This window comes from Aythya ferina (assembly GCF_964211825.1).
Source record: "Aythya ferina genome assembly, chromosome: 4".
In the NCBI taxonomy this organism is placed as follows: domain Eukaryota; kingdom Metazoa; phylum Chordata; class Aves; order Anseriformes; family Anatidae; genus Aythya; species Aythya ferina.
The window spans coordinates 65296343-65313017 of NC_140300.1; the positions used below are offsets into that span (position 1 = coordinate 65296343).

Below are 16675 nucleotides of genomic sequence, written 5' to 3' on the forward strand. Positions count from 1 at the left end.
AAACCTGGAGCTTCTGAATCTTCGTTAATCACAGTAAATACTTTTGGTATTTGTGATAGTTTAACTGAATTTTCCTTACTCAATCCATTTTTTTAAGCAAATTATCGTTCCATTACAAAATATTCAGTAAATCCACTACTCCCAGCTGCGTGACTTGACAGGCGGCTTTCAATTACACCTTATATTGCTGAGCAATGTAATTGTATTGCATCCAGTGTGAATAGTATTGCAAAGTTGACTTGTAAGATGTTCTTACTACAGTGTTTTAATACACCTAATTAGTCACCACTGCAATGGCTACTGGATTAGTTTACTTCAGTAAACTACAACAGTAAAACGTTCATTCACTGAGAAGCATCAATTCTGGAAGTCACCTCTTAAACTAACAGAAAAAATGCTTCTGACAAGCCTTGGCTACGTAACAAATATGCTGTTGTTACTTAGTACGTAAAAGAATTATTTTTTTTTAGTGTAATTTAAAAATGTGTCTGTGTACTTCAGAATTAAAATGCTCCCCATACCACACCAGCCTGGAGTTAAGGCATGAAAGATACCAGTTCTGGTAGCTCCCAGAAAACTTAAGGTTACTTAACATTTGTGATTTAAGAACTGGTTTCCATTGTAATTCTGCCAAGTTTGAAACTTTCAGGCTGAAATTCTAATTGCACCTCTCAATCTAAATTTTAAAATTACAGAAGAAGAATTGCACCACATCTACAGGACAAAGAATGCTTGTGCTGTCCATACAACTCATACACGTTTTGTATTTTAGCAAAATGGAAAACTTCCTTAAATCCCTTTGAAAAGAAACGTTAACATCTGGATATCTCAGAATAGGAACCTTAAAAAAGGATAGAACATTTGGGTCATCCAAAGTTAGAAGAAACACCTACCGTGGTCAACTTGAAAAATCCAATCTCATTTGTCTGAACTGTACATGGCTGAAAACCGCAGCTTGGATTTGACAGGTCAGGGGAAAGGGAGAAGACAGCCAGACAAATTATGGTCAAGATTAAAGAAGAATTTTGAGCAAAGTCTGAAAAATGTGCTAATACTTGCTGGGGTCTATTTACAGCAAAATGTGTTCCCCTCCGATGTCTGGAGGACTTCTTGTGCACACTGAATTGAACTTGCACATACATGTATTCTGCTAGGATCATACCACGCTTTCCTGCCTACAAGATCCCTGACTCACTCACTCTGCAAAGGATGGCCAGCATTCAGTATATGAATGAGGAAATGTGCAACAAACTAAATCTTACTGCTGGACACCTGCCTTATTTACTCTATAAACAGGAAAGCACATCAAGAACTGGTGGAAGCAGCAAATGCTTCAGCATAGTCCAGTTCAGTTTACGATCCAGCACCCCATGGTGAAATGGGCTACCTGAGACAGATGTGTATATACTGTGCTTCAAACCCTGCCCAGAGAATGGCAGCATCAGCAAAAGGGCAGGAGCACTGAAGTTTCAAAGAGCTGCAGATAAACCTAAAGAAGCCTGTCACAGCCGTAAGTAGAAACTGTCTGATCTAAGGCAGAATTCTCAATCATATTGTTAAAAATGTATTTCCTACAACGTGAGAGCAACTACAATCTTAAATCCTAGGTTAATGAAGCCACGGCGACTTGAGTTGGCACAATAGTGTGCAGAGAGAAGAGTCACACAAGCAGTAGGTGAAGACATTTTAAAATAAATTTGAACAGAAGATATTTTAGACATTTAAAGCCTCATAAGAAAACAATGGAATCAAAAAGCAATTTTCTCTCTCCTTTGCACTAAAAACACTTGATCTTTTACATTAAAAAAAAAACGTAACTCAGGAGCCCAATTCCCTTTAAATGTCAGGAGTATTAACTACCTTTTGAAAGTCTTCTCCTTGAATTTAAATCATGTCTACCATACTTACAGTAAAATTAAAAGGAAAAAATATTCTAAGCAAGCCAGGTGCCCCACCATGGACAGGAACCGGAGCACAGCCCCATGCTCTGCGAGCCAGGCAGCCGGAGCACTTCAGAGCTGGCAAGAACAAGCACACTGGTCAGAACAAAAACTGTACAAAAAGGGCCCAGCACAGCCTCAGTGCTGAGCAGCAATGTGACCAGACCAAGAGCTTTTGTAAGGACCTACTTTCATCTCTTTCACTTTCAAAGAACTGGAAGAAACACATTCGTCTAGGTTGTCCATCTCCCTACCAACCAGAACAATTTATGGATTTATTTTTAGTGGAATTATTAAATTAGGTATCTATTCATAGCAAATCTTCCTTAAATGTATATTTCTGAGTTTGACAAAGCTTCTTACCAGAAGACCTCAGCTGACTACAGGCTTGGAAGTAGGACATCAGAACAATGCTTCCTACGGAGATTATTCTAACAGGACCTTTCCAGGCACAGCCAGCCTACATGGGTTAATTGCTTTCAAAGAGAAAGGAATTATTTTAATGGATTTAAGTTTGCATTCTCCTCCAAATTCAAACAACTCTCATGAAAGCGGAATATGGAAAGCTAAAAAGTGACTGGCATAGAAGAGGGAGGTTGGACAGCTACAACTAAGAGGTCTGAAACATAACAGTATCTATACAGTATGAAATCATTTTAGTACCTCGCCACTTATTCAACACTTGTAAAGGAGTTATTTTGCTAGCTCAAGAAAAGAAGAATGAAGTCATACCAAAAATCTGGGAACAAGTAGGTGAGGAGAAAGAGAGGAGAAAGGGATAAAGAATCAGGAGGCTAGCTGGACGGAGAAGCTGAAGAGATCACACAGATCACAATGCTTATAAAGCAACCAGGATTAGAGGAAGATTCAGGAAAGACACAACAGGCCTAGTGAGAGGCATAGTAAAGGAGGGAGACCCCACGTACGAGATGCACGTGTTTGCAGGGAAGTGGGGACCAAGACAAGAAGCTTAAGGAGAACAACTATGGGTCCTGGAACTGGTACCAGAGGTTGGTTAGGATATGATAAAGGCTGAAGAGCTAGATAAAGACTGCTCCAAGAAGCAGCCACATAACAGATACCACTACGTTTAGGAAGAACCGCTGCTGCCACGTTCTACCTTTTCTACCAGCACCTGCTTGGCTGGAAGGCAGCTAAACAACACACGATTCACTTCAAAGTTAGATGCTTTAAAGCAGGATGAAATGAATCTTTAAATCTGTTGAGAAGAGATGAACTAGAACAGCAAACAGTTTGTTCTTCAGCGCAGTGGAAGGAAACTTCAGATCACAAAGAAATATTGGTCAGCAATGCTGACACAAAATTACCTAGGAACCTTCGCAGCACAATCAAAAAGAAAACCCTAAATCCAACGAAAATATTGAGCTGCTTTAACCATATATTCAAGAACTTTTTCCCCCGTCTTGCACCATTCACTCATGCTTTCAACTTCTGCAGCAAATGAAACAGAAGCCATATAGACAACATTTTGCTTCTCCGTGCAGTCCTGATTCCTCCCCAGAGCACAGCCATCCTTATCCTTCCTGCAGAATGAGGCATTGGGGAACAGTAAGCAGTCCTGTAAGCAAAGTCTGTGTCCTAATAAGTGTATAAAAGGTAAAATTAGATCGTCTGCCTCTCCCACTTCCTAGTCAGAATATTTTCCTTACACAACATTAGCATTCTTTCAGATTCACCCGTCCAGCCTAGAAAAAAAATGGTCTAAATGTTATACACATTCAGACTCCAAGACTGCAGTTGTGAGTGCTCAGCACTTTCCAAGTTTTAATGTGGCTCTACTTTCAGAGAAAAAGTACAAATACACAACTGCTGTTGAAGTTACAGCAGGAAAAACAAAAGCAGTGGGAGCATCTGTTTGTAGGAATAATACAGTTAGCTCAAAAACCCACTGTGATACTTCCATGATTGCTTAAAGCAATCAAAGGCAACACAAAAAAATCCATCAAAAGAGTTGGAACTACAGGATGGCCATCCTGCTTATGAGCAGAACTAGACAACAGAAGTCCTACCATACAACCTCCTTCACCAATTCATGTTTTAACACTGTACTCTGGCATATTATCCCATACAGTACGTTATACAGTGTAAGAAGGTCACTTTGAGACAACAATCCTAAGAGTTATTCATGGACAATGGAAAAGTGTAGTAGACAAAGCAGTATGTGGTTTGAGGATTGCTGGAAGGCACTACTAACAAGCTGAAATGCACAACATTGACTGTGCTAAAAACCAACAAACATCTGACTCAAAAGGAACAAAAAGGAACCTAGACTGAACAAATGAAATTATCCAATCAATATTTACTGAAATTTCTTTCTTCTCCTCTAACATGCAAGATTGGTCATTGCTCAAGGCAAAACAAAACAAAACAAGCCAATGCTCTGATATGCTACAGAAACTGAAACGCTCTTTATACATTTCTGCAATTATCTTCCCTAGGGTATGGAAAATACATTTGGGGCTCTTTATTTACAAGTTTTAGAGATCTTACTTGTTATTCTGTCCATCTGAGTAACAACAAATTTGAGGAAGGCAAGCTTCTTTTGAGGTTGATATTGTTAAGATTTACTATGTACAGTGGACCACAGAAATTTGCATACATCAGATTTCTGAAAGCTTTCAAAGCATCCAAAGTCTGTGCAAACTGCAGGGCTAAGAGTCAGGTAACTGAAAGACTGCACTCAGGTGCTTTATAAAAGCTGTGAAAGGATAATTTGTTTATTTGACATGGGAAGAGTTTAACTCCACGTAAAGAGTGCTTGTTAAAATAATCCCAAATTAAGGGAAAAAAGAAAGCTGAAAGAGTAAAAAGTCTGGAAAAGGGAATGGTGTCAATCAAAACCATGCTTTTCAGAGAAGTATAAAATCCCAAATTCTGCAATGCATCTTATTGGACCACCTACAAAACACACTCCACAGACTTTCGACTCATCATCTAAATTAAGGACAGACAATAAAAGTTGTCTGACCCAGTCGGACAGCCACACTCCAAGGAAGTCATTTCAAGACAAACAACTAGATTTGAACAGAAGGTGAAGATGATAGTGCTCACCTCGAACATGGGGAACAAGGAGACAGAAGGGACTTTTAGAATAATGACGGGTTCTAGGTACTATAAAAGTGATCATGCAGAGATATACTAGAAAGAAAGTAGAAAGAAAGCCAAGCACATTAGGGCATGGAAACAGAAAACGTAGGCAGCAGAACATATGCAGCAGCTCATATAAATCCTTGCACAAATTCCTTCAATAAGAAATTCAATAAATTAGTTACTAAATGGGGAGCAAGAAACTTTCAAGAACCAGACACTTGAAAGCATGATTAAAATTGGGAGTAACTTGTTTGCTTTATGATAAAGCACATTGGAATTGGTGTTAATCTACCACATTGAAGGAAACATTTAAATTATTCAACTACCAGAGAAAGCAAAAAAAGCAGCAAAAAAAAAAAAAAAAAAAAAAAACAAACAAACAAACGAACAAACAAAAAACAAAAACAAACCCACAAAGAAGAACCAGCAAGCTGACCATGAGCCAGCAGTGTGCCTTGATGGCCAGAAGGGCCAACCATACCCTGGGGCGCATCAAGCACGGCACTGCCAGTCAGTCGAGGGAAGGGATGCTCTCAGACACATGGTTTGATTTTTTTGGGTGGTCCTTTGGGGATCCATGAATTGGGCTCAATGATCCATCCTTGTGGGCCCCTTCCAACTCGGGATATTCTATGATTCTATGAATTAAATCATCACTATGGAAGTCAACTGGCTGTTATACCACAACACAATGCTCAAATCCAGATATATTAGCTTGAAAGAATAATGACACAACTGAAACCTTATCTCCACTAAACTAAGACTTAACACGTAGATAGTAAAGAGCAAGGACAGCTCTTCTTGAAGAGGAAAAAACACAAGTGCACAAAGTACTGCATGGCATCTAGAACAGAAAGATAAGCGTTCATTCCTCTCTTCTTAAGGTGAAAGAAATGTAAGATGAAATTGAGTTGTGGCCACGTCAGAACTGAGAAAGGCAGCTATTTTCCTCCTGACCTCCTCAAAGACCTGTGTATTTCTCTCAAAGGGGAAAGTGGGAACTAAGCCATATGCTGAATGAGATTATTTCAATTTTGACTATTTTGTTGTATTTGTAAAAATATAAATTAAAAAAAAATATCTCTAAGAACAGGAGACTGCACATTGATTCACAGATTTATATACCCATGCAGTTAGAACTTTTAAACGAGGGCTGCTTGTATAGCAGCCTTCAGGCTAGGTCTATGTTACAAGTCCATTTTCCTTCAGTCATTCCAAAGACTGGATAAACAATGTCCCCTGCATTCCTGAAGGGAGGCTAATAGTTCTCATAAATCTCCAGAAAGTAGATGTAAGGTATCACCAAGGACTCCAAACATAAAAGCATCATATGGCTCCTGTACCAGCGAACTTGAGCAGATGGCATCTTTCATTCCAAGGTTGTCCTGGTAAAAGTGAAGACAGCAGACCTGCCTGAAGGCTACACGTATAATCAAAAAGATACACTCAAAGCCTTTTCCAGTACTTGTGTAATACCTCTTGCTTTTAAGATGTACGCCAACAGCTTATCTAAAAGTAAGGTGAAAGTTTCCTGCAGGGCAAGGATATTCATTCCTCAGCTGATGGGTTTCTTGCGCTTTTCTCTAAGGTAGTGGACCCTGGTCACTGTCAGAAAGGATGATGATCCAGACAAATGGAGAGCCCAAAGTATTCGAGCAGTTTCTGCCCTTCTTACCTTAACAAACATTCCTCTTTCTGTAAGTGCTGCTTATGATATTTTTAAAGACAGAAGCTCCACGTTGTCTAAATGATTTGATCGCAGAGTACACTACAAAAGAACTAGATCAACAAAAACAAAGGTGGAGGAGGTTTGCAGGTGAAAAACTACTTTGATGAAACCAAAAGGAAGTGCTAGTGGCTATCCAACCAGAACACTTTCAGAATCATAAGAACAAGGAAATATTACCAACCCAGAAGGAAGGCATTTGGGATTCAAGACAGTCAAACAGTAAAAATTAAACTAACCCAAGTTAAAATCCTCTCTTCTCATCCTGGTAATTCTAAAATGGATTAGGTGTGCCTAGCGCCCATTTTCCATTCTAAAAATTATCAGTAAACTTCTGTAGTGAAATACCAGATTTTTCCCTTCCTGGCAGGCAAATCATACGCAAGTGGCAGCTCACTTCAAAAATCTGTGCGACCATACTTCAATAAATGGACTATGCTCCCCATTTAAACTTGAAAGTTGACAAATGGATGAAAACATGAATCCTCATTAGCACTTTGATAACCTTAGCCCAGCCGTACTTCAACTCATCAAGCGGTCCTTCACATCCAAAAGACGTAAGTGAAGAAAGCTCAACAGGACCTAGGTAATTTGTTTATAAAAAACATTTCCTTAGCGAGTAGGATGATCAGAGTCTTAACTTCAGAAATTTATTATTTTTACAAACAAGACATTATTTCCTCCCCCCAGAAATTCTTTCTTTAATCTGGAGTGACAGCACTTTCCAAACTTCCTTCATTTTGACCTCTTTCAAGGATTTAATGCTTGAAGCCAGTAAAAAGCAGCCTTGCAAAAGAGTGATGTGGAACAGTCTAGAATACATTATCCAACCTTAGCTCCTGCTAACAGCTTTGGAAACTGCTCGAGAAAAACCATCCACAGAGAGAAAGCATTTCCAAATAGCAGAAAATAAACAGAAGTGACAAAAAGCATAATTGTGTGAAATTTAAAAATAAATCATTCACATTAATCATACTATTGGTTCTTCATATACTGTACAGGAAAGACAAAGGGATGTGAATATTTAAAGGGACAATAAGCAGATTGAGAGAATAATGAAGAGTAACATGACCTGCACTGCAATAGCTCCCAAATGCTCTGTTCTGGCTGGGAGTCCCACGGTGCTATGTACAGCACCAAAGATGAGCCCCCATCTCAGAAAGCACACATCCCAAACACATTTAAATTAACAAAAAAAATAATTAGGATATTAATCTGATGCAACCTATCTGTTTATCAGATGGGATATATTTTTGGAGACTTAGGTCTAGAGAATAAGATTATCATAATCCTTTTCTGACAACTTGATTTAAGAAAGTAACTATGAAAGGAGACAAAAAATCATTGCCCTCTCAGTCATGAAGTGCTTGGCTCACACAAATGGTGTTTATCCTGCAGAAGGGGAAAAAGACAGCTTTCCCATTTCAGCAGTAAAATGCAGGTTCTCCATTTCTATAAGTTTGTTTTTATTTATTTTTTTTAAACTTTCTTTTATTAGCAGCTGGAATGTGTCGTCTGATTTGCATAAAATTCACTGCAGTTTAGAAAGAAATTTTCTAAGTTCATTTCCATCAAAATATTAGCCTTTCATTTGCATTGCATAACATTTATAAAACACGTGTTTTAGAAGAGAACATTATAAGGAAATTGCTGGAATTCATCCCAGAAACCACTGCATTACATATCCTTTCTGTAATTCAGGAGAAAAAGATCCTATACATTATTCTAGACTGGGAGACAGAAAAGAACAAATCATTGTGGATTCAGCATTTGCTGCCACAACACCTAGAAATGTTTTTTATGCAGAGGGAGCATCCTTTCTAAATCCCATGCAGAATCCTTTGTCAAATTGAAAAGACTGCATTAGTTATCAACAATGTCTCTGTTCGCTTATTTCTGGACTGTAAGTCAAAGAGAGAATACTAACACAGACCATTTGCAAAATGATTAACATCTAAGCGTGATCTTGATCCAAAAAAGAGTGATAAAAGGAACTCTGCCCTCCAACAATCAATAGAGCAGCAGTGTGAGGAAAAAAGTTTATTATTGTCACAGACCCTGATAGAAAAATGCACCAAAAATAATGTCATGAAAACAGCAGTGCCATATATGCTGCTTAAAGACACAGTAACTATTACAGATTGTACTTTCAGAAGTACTTCACTTTTAAAAGCCCTAAAAATCCCAGCTTTCAACACTAAATACTGAAAATTAAGTTAATATATCCCACTCATTCTCAATCCAGTAATACCTTTAAAGTCTGCATGCGCCTAATTAAAAAGCATTGCTGTAGCTAAAGATTATCACAATCCAGATGTAGCCTAAGAAATCCCTTAAGCCTCCTTCTTTCAAAGAGATGAGGGCAGACCTGAAGATGATAGCATATGGAAAAGGAATGAGAAAGTAGCGGCCTAACAGAGATACTAGAGAGAAGGGCAGCATCCAGAAAACTAAACGGGAAAAAAGCTTCAATTTAAATGGCATCCAGCGTGCCATTTAAGCTTTTTCAGTATATTGTGAGGCCTGCAGCAGCTTAAGCCAGATTCAAACCCTGTTTACACAGCTTGGAGCTCGGGTGCGCAGCACGGAGAGCCCAGCGTAGCCCAGAGCCACCTTGAGGACAAAGCTGATAAAACTGAAAATTGATTTTTCTTGCTAGGGAGAATAAAACACACCCCAAAATTACCTCTTCTTATTAACAATAAAACACCTAAGTAGCATAAGTGTCTCTGCGTACATGCATTTTATATTTTGTGTGTTAACATCCATTCATTTCAGGGGCTTAGACAGTGAATGCTCTTGCATGGGGCATTTGGGATGAGGCCGGGGCAAAGCGCTTGCTGCATCGGAGCAGACGTTCCCAGAGGGCTGCTTCTCAGCCACCTCACTGGTTTGCGATGACACATTGCCCTCTCCTTGGCCTACAACACATGGTACTGATCCAGAGCCATGAAAAGTCAATGGGGAAGGCATGCAACGTTGTCAACACAGCATCATCACAGACCTTAAGTCGTTTGCTATGCCCTGGATTTCATCTTTGAGCACAGTCTGAAGAGCATATCCGAGCCAGGCCCCTCCATAATGTACATATTCCAAGTTCCCACAACTGCATGTCCCTTAACACCTTTTGCCTTTGGTTACTTTGGCTCCCTTGTGCCCTTTCCATCCTCAACATCTGTATAACAGCAAAAATTATCAGCCAAAAATTGTATTAACCTGCTCAGCACGCCTACCGTTAGTGTTAACACTGGAGAAATGTGCTTAAATTTGACAGAGTAATTAAACTAAATCGTATGTATTTAAAAAGCATTGTTCTAAAGGTACTCTCAAATCACTGCGGAGATGTAGGTAATTACGTATAGCAGTCAATGCACTGGAAAGAGAAGAGGAGGAAGTGTTCTTGACAAAGTAAAAGGAGCTGGTGTGCATTGATCATCATCTGAAGAAAGAATACGGGTGCTGTAAAGCACGTAACCTGTAAGTTATGCTGTCAACAAAAAGAGAAAATAGGGGAAATAAAGACAAGAAAAGGGAAACAGCTATTTCTTTAAATGAAGCTCAGCTGCTGAATTCCTTTCTATAAATCTACTTGTATTTGTTTTTAAAGCCAAGATTACTCTGTTCTAAACAGTATTTCCTACATATCAAAACCTGCACAGAGGAGCACGTATTTCTCAATATTGATTTGACAGGCTACTAAATTAAAATTGTAATGCTTACTCGTATGCTACAACAGTTAATTTGTAAAAACAAGCAAGCAAACAAAACCAACAAAAAAACAAAGCTGTGTTAAAACAAAGTTGTATCTGTAGAATATTTTCATGAAAAGCAATATTTGGCAATTAATAGTCCCTCAAAAAAAAAAAATAATCAGTGGGTGACAAAGACTTCTACATAAAATGACTCATGAAGAGGAAGAAGGCAAGGGTGGCACACAGATCTGCATGCAAAATATAAGGTAACTGCTAGTCTCTGCAGTCGGTAGAGCAGGTTGTCTTTCAGATCACAGGTACTCGTGTAGTTATACAAACGTCCTTGCTTGTTCAACACTGAAGGTCTTAAAAAGCTGACCTGAATTTCTTCCTTTTTATTTTTATTTTTTGTAAGGGTTGGAGACTCTTATTCAATTCACATATTGGTTAGCAATTAAAAAAAATAACACAGAAATGCACTGAATAATGAATGATGTTATGACAATTACATCTTTGCCAGCAGTAGAATAAGCAAACCCACAGCAGCACAGCAGATTAAGGACAGTTACATCAAAACGAAACCTGGTAAAAGACACAGGTTTAAAATTCTCTTACACAGAAGAAAATCCAAAAAGGCAGAAGGCTTTTTAAGACGCTGAACTTAACACACACACAATGAAGTACAGGGAACACCACTGCAAGACGTATGCATCTTACCTGTGAGTACAGCTTTTGCTGAAGGGTCTGCCAGATCCAGCGCAGATTTCCCGTCGGTGTTCCGAATGTTTGGATCAGCTCCGTGCTGCAGCAGCACTGTGCAGGGAAAGCAGAAACAGTATCTTACCTCAGGGATACACAGATTATTTACTGTTAAGTGTCTCCTCGGCATGATGTAGGCATAAACACACATTGCACAGTTTTCTTTATTTTTCCCTTTTTTTTTTTTTTTTCCCCTCTAAGCACTGCAGCAAAGGATGTTCTCCAGAGTAGAGCTAAGTTGGCAAGTTAAGGTGTAGTAGGATCATATGACTTCTCTTGATAAACATGAGCCCTGAATCTCTTGCAACACTCAGTTTTGGGTCCCCCTCCTGCCTGCTGGCTGGGAAGCTGTGCCTTCACTGACTCGCACTGGGCAATCTGCTAACGGTGGAACCTGCTCCTGGCTTTTACTATCACTGCTGCTGCTTGTTACCACTCCTGTTCCTCTTCCTGGTGAGCATCCGAGGCCATCAATGCCATACTGTAAAGCAGCAATGCTCCAGTTTGTTAGTGGTTCACCACTCACACAAAGAATTTTAACCACAGCACAACAGCTTGCCTTCAAAAACCATACCAAATAGTTAAGATGTGTCCCTTACAGCCTGTATGTTCAGAGACTATTACTCTCATTTTTCACCCCCCCCACACACTAAACTGAGTAGCCCCTATAAATATTTGGAGTATAACATGCAACCATTCATCTAGGAAGGCATTAATACCCTGAATTACCATCTACAGAAGCTCATCCCAAAAAATGGAAATGACAGTTTCGGCTATAAACCCTTCTGACCAGAAACAACAACAATGCAATTTAGCCTCGCAAGATATAAAGGTGGTTTTTTTTCTTCTTTTTACAGAATTTGATAACAAAGTCCACAACAACAAGAGAGATCTGGCAAGCAAGGCCCCAACTTTCTAGTTTCCCAAATGTCATGCAAAATAGACACAGCATGTTACCACAACACAACAACAAAAATCCAGAACAAGAGAAAACAATAAAATTATATTACATACATCACTTCAGTCAGCACAAGGCTTTTCATAAGTTTATTCTTAAATTCAAGTCTTAAATGACAGTAGTGTTGTTTTCAGTCAAACCTCTCTTCTTATACAATCCCGGCTTTAAATGCTTATAACATTGCCAAATTTCAGGTATTTCAGTTTAATGGATCCTATGCTAGATGCTTGCCTTAGGCTGATTTTTTGCAGAAGTTTGGTGCTTTAAGGAAGCAAATTGACTTTTTCATGTTTTGTCAGGAAGCTGCAATCCTTTCCAAAACATGGAAGAAGATTCAAATAGGCAGACTGGGCTTTTCCAAGGAAGGACAGAAGTGGTGGTTTGTTGATGGTAGTTTGTTTGTGTTACTTCCTTTTTTTTTTTTTTCCTCTTAAGTTTGCCATGTCAAGAGGAAGGCACCAAAAAATCAAATAAAAAATGAAAAAAAATATATAAAAGGTTCTAGCACATGTTTAAAGGTTAAAAACCTGGCACCCATATTTCTTGAAGATGCCATCTGTGTCATACGTGCAACCACCTCCTTAGAGATGTTACTCACAGGCAAACATGACTGAGCCAGCGTCACCAGCCAGTCAGGCACACTGCAGCAGGAGGTGGTGACCAGGCCCTTCTCCAGATTTTTTCTAAACAGTGTGAAACTTAGAAAGTAAGTATGGAGAGATGTACTCAGCGTGTTTTGCCTCTATTCTCTTGGATCACGAGGTGAGGAAAATTATTCGTCCCAGAAGGCATCAGGGTAAGAGTGAAACCATAAAGGAGCAAACCAGCAACTAGCTGCCTTTTAAGAGAGTGAATAATAGAAAATAATGAACACAACACAGCCTGGATGAGAAGACAGTGGATGATTCTTCTGGAAAAGAGCCTGCCACAAGAAGTGATGCAAGAGAAGAACCGAAAGAGGTGTTGCTAAGCCACTAGCCATCTGAGAGGTCACGGCAGCCTAGTGAAATTCAGCGGCTGCAAAAGGGGAAACATAACCCCCCTTTTTAAAAAGGGAAAAAAGCAAGACCTGGGGAACTACAGGCCAGTCAGTCTCACCTCTGTGCCTGGCAAGATCATGGAGCAGATCCTCCTGGAAACTAGGCTAAGGCACATGGAAAATAAGGAGGTGAGTGGTGACAGCCAACATGGCTTCACTGAGGGCAGATCATGCTTGACAAACCTGGTGGCCTTCTATGACAGGGTTACAGCACTAGTGGGTAGGGGAAGAGCAACTGACACCATCTACCGGGACTTGCACAAAGCCTCTGACACTGTCCCCCGTGGCATCCTTGTCTGTAAGTTGGGGAGAGATGGATTTGATGGATGGATCACTTGGTGTGTGAGGATTTGGCTGGATCACAGAGTGGCTGAGGTTGGAAGGGACCTCTGAAGATCATCTCCACCCAACAGACCACATCTAGAGCACCGTGCTCAGCTCTGGGGTCCCCAGCGTAAGGACATGGACCTCTCAGAGTAGGTCCAAAGGAGGGCAAGACCATCTCTCCTGTGAAAACAGTCTGAGGGAGTTGGGGTAGTTCAGCCTGGAGAAGAGAAGGCTCTGGGGAGACCTTACAGCAGCCTTCCAGTACCTAAAGGGGGCCTACAGGAGAGCTGGGGAGGGACTCTGTCAGGGGGTGTAGGGATAGGACAAAGGGGAATGGCTTTAAACTGAAAGAGAGGAGGTTGAGATTAAGTATAAGGAAGAAATTCTTTATTCTGAGGGTGGTGAAGCACCCTCAGAATTGTTGGTATGGCTTACAACATACAATTTTCATATCAGGTTTTTAAAAACCTTGACAAATACATTAAAAATTGGCTAAAGGTACTTAAGCTGGATGCCTACACAAACTCCAAATAACAACTACCTGTGGAGCAAGCACTTGAAGTGGCCACACTGGGCTCAAAACCAGAACCGTCAGAACTCGCCTGCAGTAACCATGAGACTTCTTCCTTTCTCCTGGGGTCACTGATCCCAGCGGTCACAGCCCTTCCAGCCTCTCCAGTAGCCAAGGGAACGGTTCCACCAACACATCTACCCCGTGAAATGTACGAAGTGGCATCTCCGGATGAAAAATCAATTATGTTAACCTGCATACTGATTCAGCCCTCATTTATACAGAGAGCAAATTCAGGCCAAAGGCAACCTTGTTTCGTACACTTCCTGTAGCGACTACCTGATTTTATCCTTTCCACACCTCTCCAAAATCTCTTACACACACAGAAAAAAAAAAAATCCACGCGAGCAATGTTGTCATCAGCACGAAGTAACAGCAGAAATACAGCAGAAATTTGGGCTGTTCTGTAATGCAGCTCCACTTTAATACCTGGGAAACCACAGGTGGCTTCTAATTGAATGTTCTCCTGCTTGTTCAAAACCTTCAGCACTTTAGCACACAAAGTCTCTTCTAACCACAGGGTATTCGAGATCTAGACACGGTGTCTAGAAATTTCCTTTTCAGTGCACCAGGGACATATAAAAATATCAGGCCGGATCTCCTGTTGGAGAAAAATATTCCCTTTATAACGAACCACAGCAGAATAAGCCGTCCCAGCTAACTGTATCTATTTTGGCTTTCAAACACCGCACGCTGATTTTAGAGGATGTTTTCCGAGTAGCCTGAACAGGAGATGTGGCAATAGCTTCAATCAAAAGCCTGCTGTTAACAGGCAAATGTAAGGAGTGCAAGCACACAAATTCATTCCCGGAACCTTGTTAATGAACGTATTTTGTAATGCTGATTTATTGGCTTTGGACAGCGAAGACATTGGGGTTGTTTTCCTGCATTGCAGGCAGAGCCCTTAATCTAGAAGCAGCACCTGGCTATCCTTGCATTTCGTACAAACCACACACAAACAACGTAAAGAAGCTCTTTTTTTAATTGAATCTTCACGTTGTATACAGATATCAATTCCTGCAAGCTTAACTATAGAATAAACACATAATTGTGAACGAAGCTCTTGTACAACCTATTTTTATCCTCATTACGACTGCTGCAATACATTTTCTGATCTTCCCATCCCATCTGAACTCCTTTATTTAATTACACCATTATACCAGATCAGTACCAGCGATAACAGACAGTCTTCACACCAAAGAAAAAAAATCTCTATTACTGCACGGATCATGAACTACAGCCACGAATCATCTCAGATTACTGCCAACTTGCTAGAGCAGGATGAATCCTAAAATTAAACTCTTGGCCCAAGTCCTCCTGGCACAGCTATTTCCAGCTGTGAAGCTAACCAACGCTATCTCGTTTGGCTCTCAAATTATAAGACCACCACCAACAAAAATTTCTACTTTCAGGCAGTTTCAACCCTCCTATTTTCAGCAGCAAGGAATGCCAAAAGCTTCCACTGTAGCTATACAGCCAGAAGGAAGAAGTGGGTTTTAGGGGGAGCAGAGGGGAAATGGGAGGTTGTCTAAATCAAGATACTAATGACCTAAGTGCTTAGCCCTTCCTCCTTCATCCTGCCTCTGTTAAAAGTGCACCAAAAGAAAACATTTCTGATTGAAAGTAGAGACATGAACACAACAGGAGTAGAACGGGAATAAAAATCCAAAGACAGGCGTGATCAAAGGTCAGACTTACAGTTTGTTTAGTGCCATCGTCCACAAACTTCTTTAGCATACTTACAGAAACGATGATGGAAAAGTTCACATTTGGTTTCTAATCAGATGCACATAAGTAAAAAAAGAAACATCCAAACCTTTGACTGTTGAAAGTAGAAACAAAAAAAGAAAATCCCAAACCAGGCAGACCTTCCAGAAGTACCTGTGCTTAAAGCTGCCTACGGTTTTCAGCTGCATTACCAGAGTCTTCAGTCCCTCACAGCACTGCTAAACGAAAGCTTTTTCGTGCTCACACTGTCCCTTTGCTCCCCACCAGCTTCTTTACCGCTCTGCCACACTGCGTTGTGCTCACAGGCCCTTCCAGCTACCCCAGCTCTAACGCGTATCTTTTCTTCCTCCTTTTTAATTTCACTTTCTGTAGAAGATCCCCAAAGGTCCTTTCCGAACCAAATTGCTGTAGTTTTCTCTACTTACAACCGAAGTATCAAGGTACAGAGAAAACAGCTTAAGGAGGAGTCCTCCTTTTGTCTTACAACACACACACTACCTCCCATCTCTCTAAAACAAAAAGCTACCTTCAGAGCTGGGCAGCCTTCCACTAACCCTGGTGAGCACCCAGACCTATCTCAGTACCCGTGCCATACAGGACACGTCTCCAAATTGTATGTAAGAAATTGATTCATTTATCTCCACGCTCCAAAGGCATCCAGGTAATACTTTGGAATCCAAACTGTTATTGTTTTTTTTTTCAACCAAGAAAGAGTTTCCTCATCTAATAAAAACAGAGCACGCAGAAGCTAAAAGGAAGAATAAAGATGTAATGAGCAATTAACTCTCCACGGGAATTCACAAAGAAATATGACAGACACTACG

General features: G+C 40.2%; 1 protein-coding gene across 2 annotated transcripts in view; it reads right to left on the bottom strand.

Moving 5' to 3' along the window:
• Positions 1 to 16675, bottom strand: part of TNKS (tankyrase) — a 103423-nt gene that overhangs the window by 74592 nt on the left and 12156 nt on the right. For both annotated transcript variants that reach the window (XM_084516895.1, XM_084516894.1), the window contains exon 3: positions 11187 to 11282. In XM_084516895.1, the coding sequence (XP_084373021.1) occupies positions 11187 to 11282 (96 nt within the window). The remainder of the gene's footprint in view (positions 1 to 11186; positions 11283 to 16675) is intronic.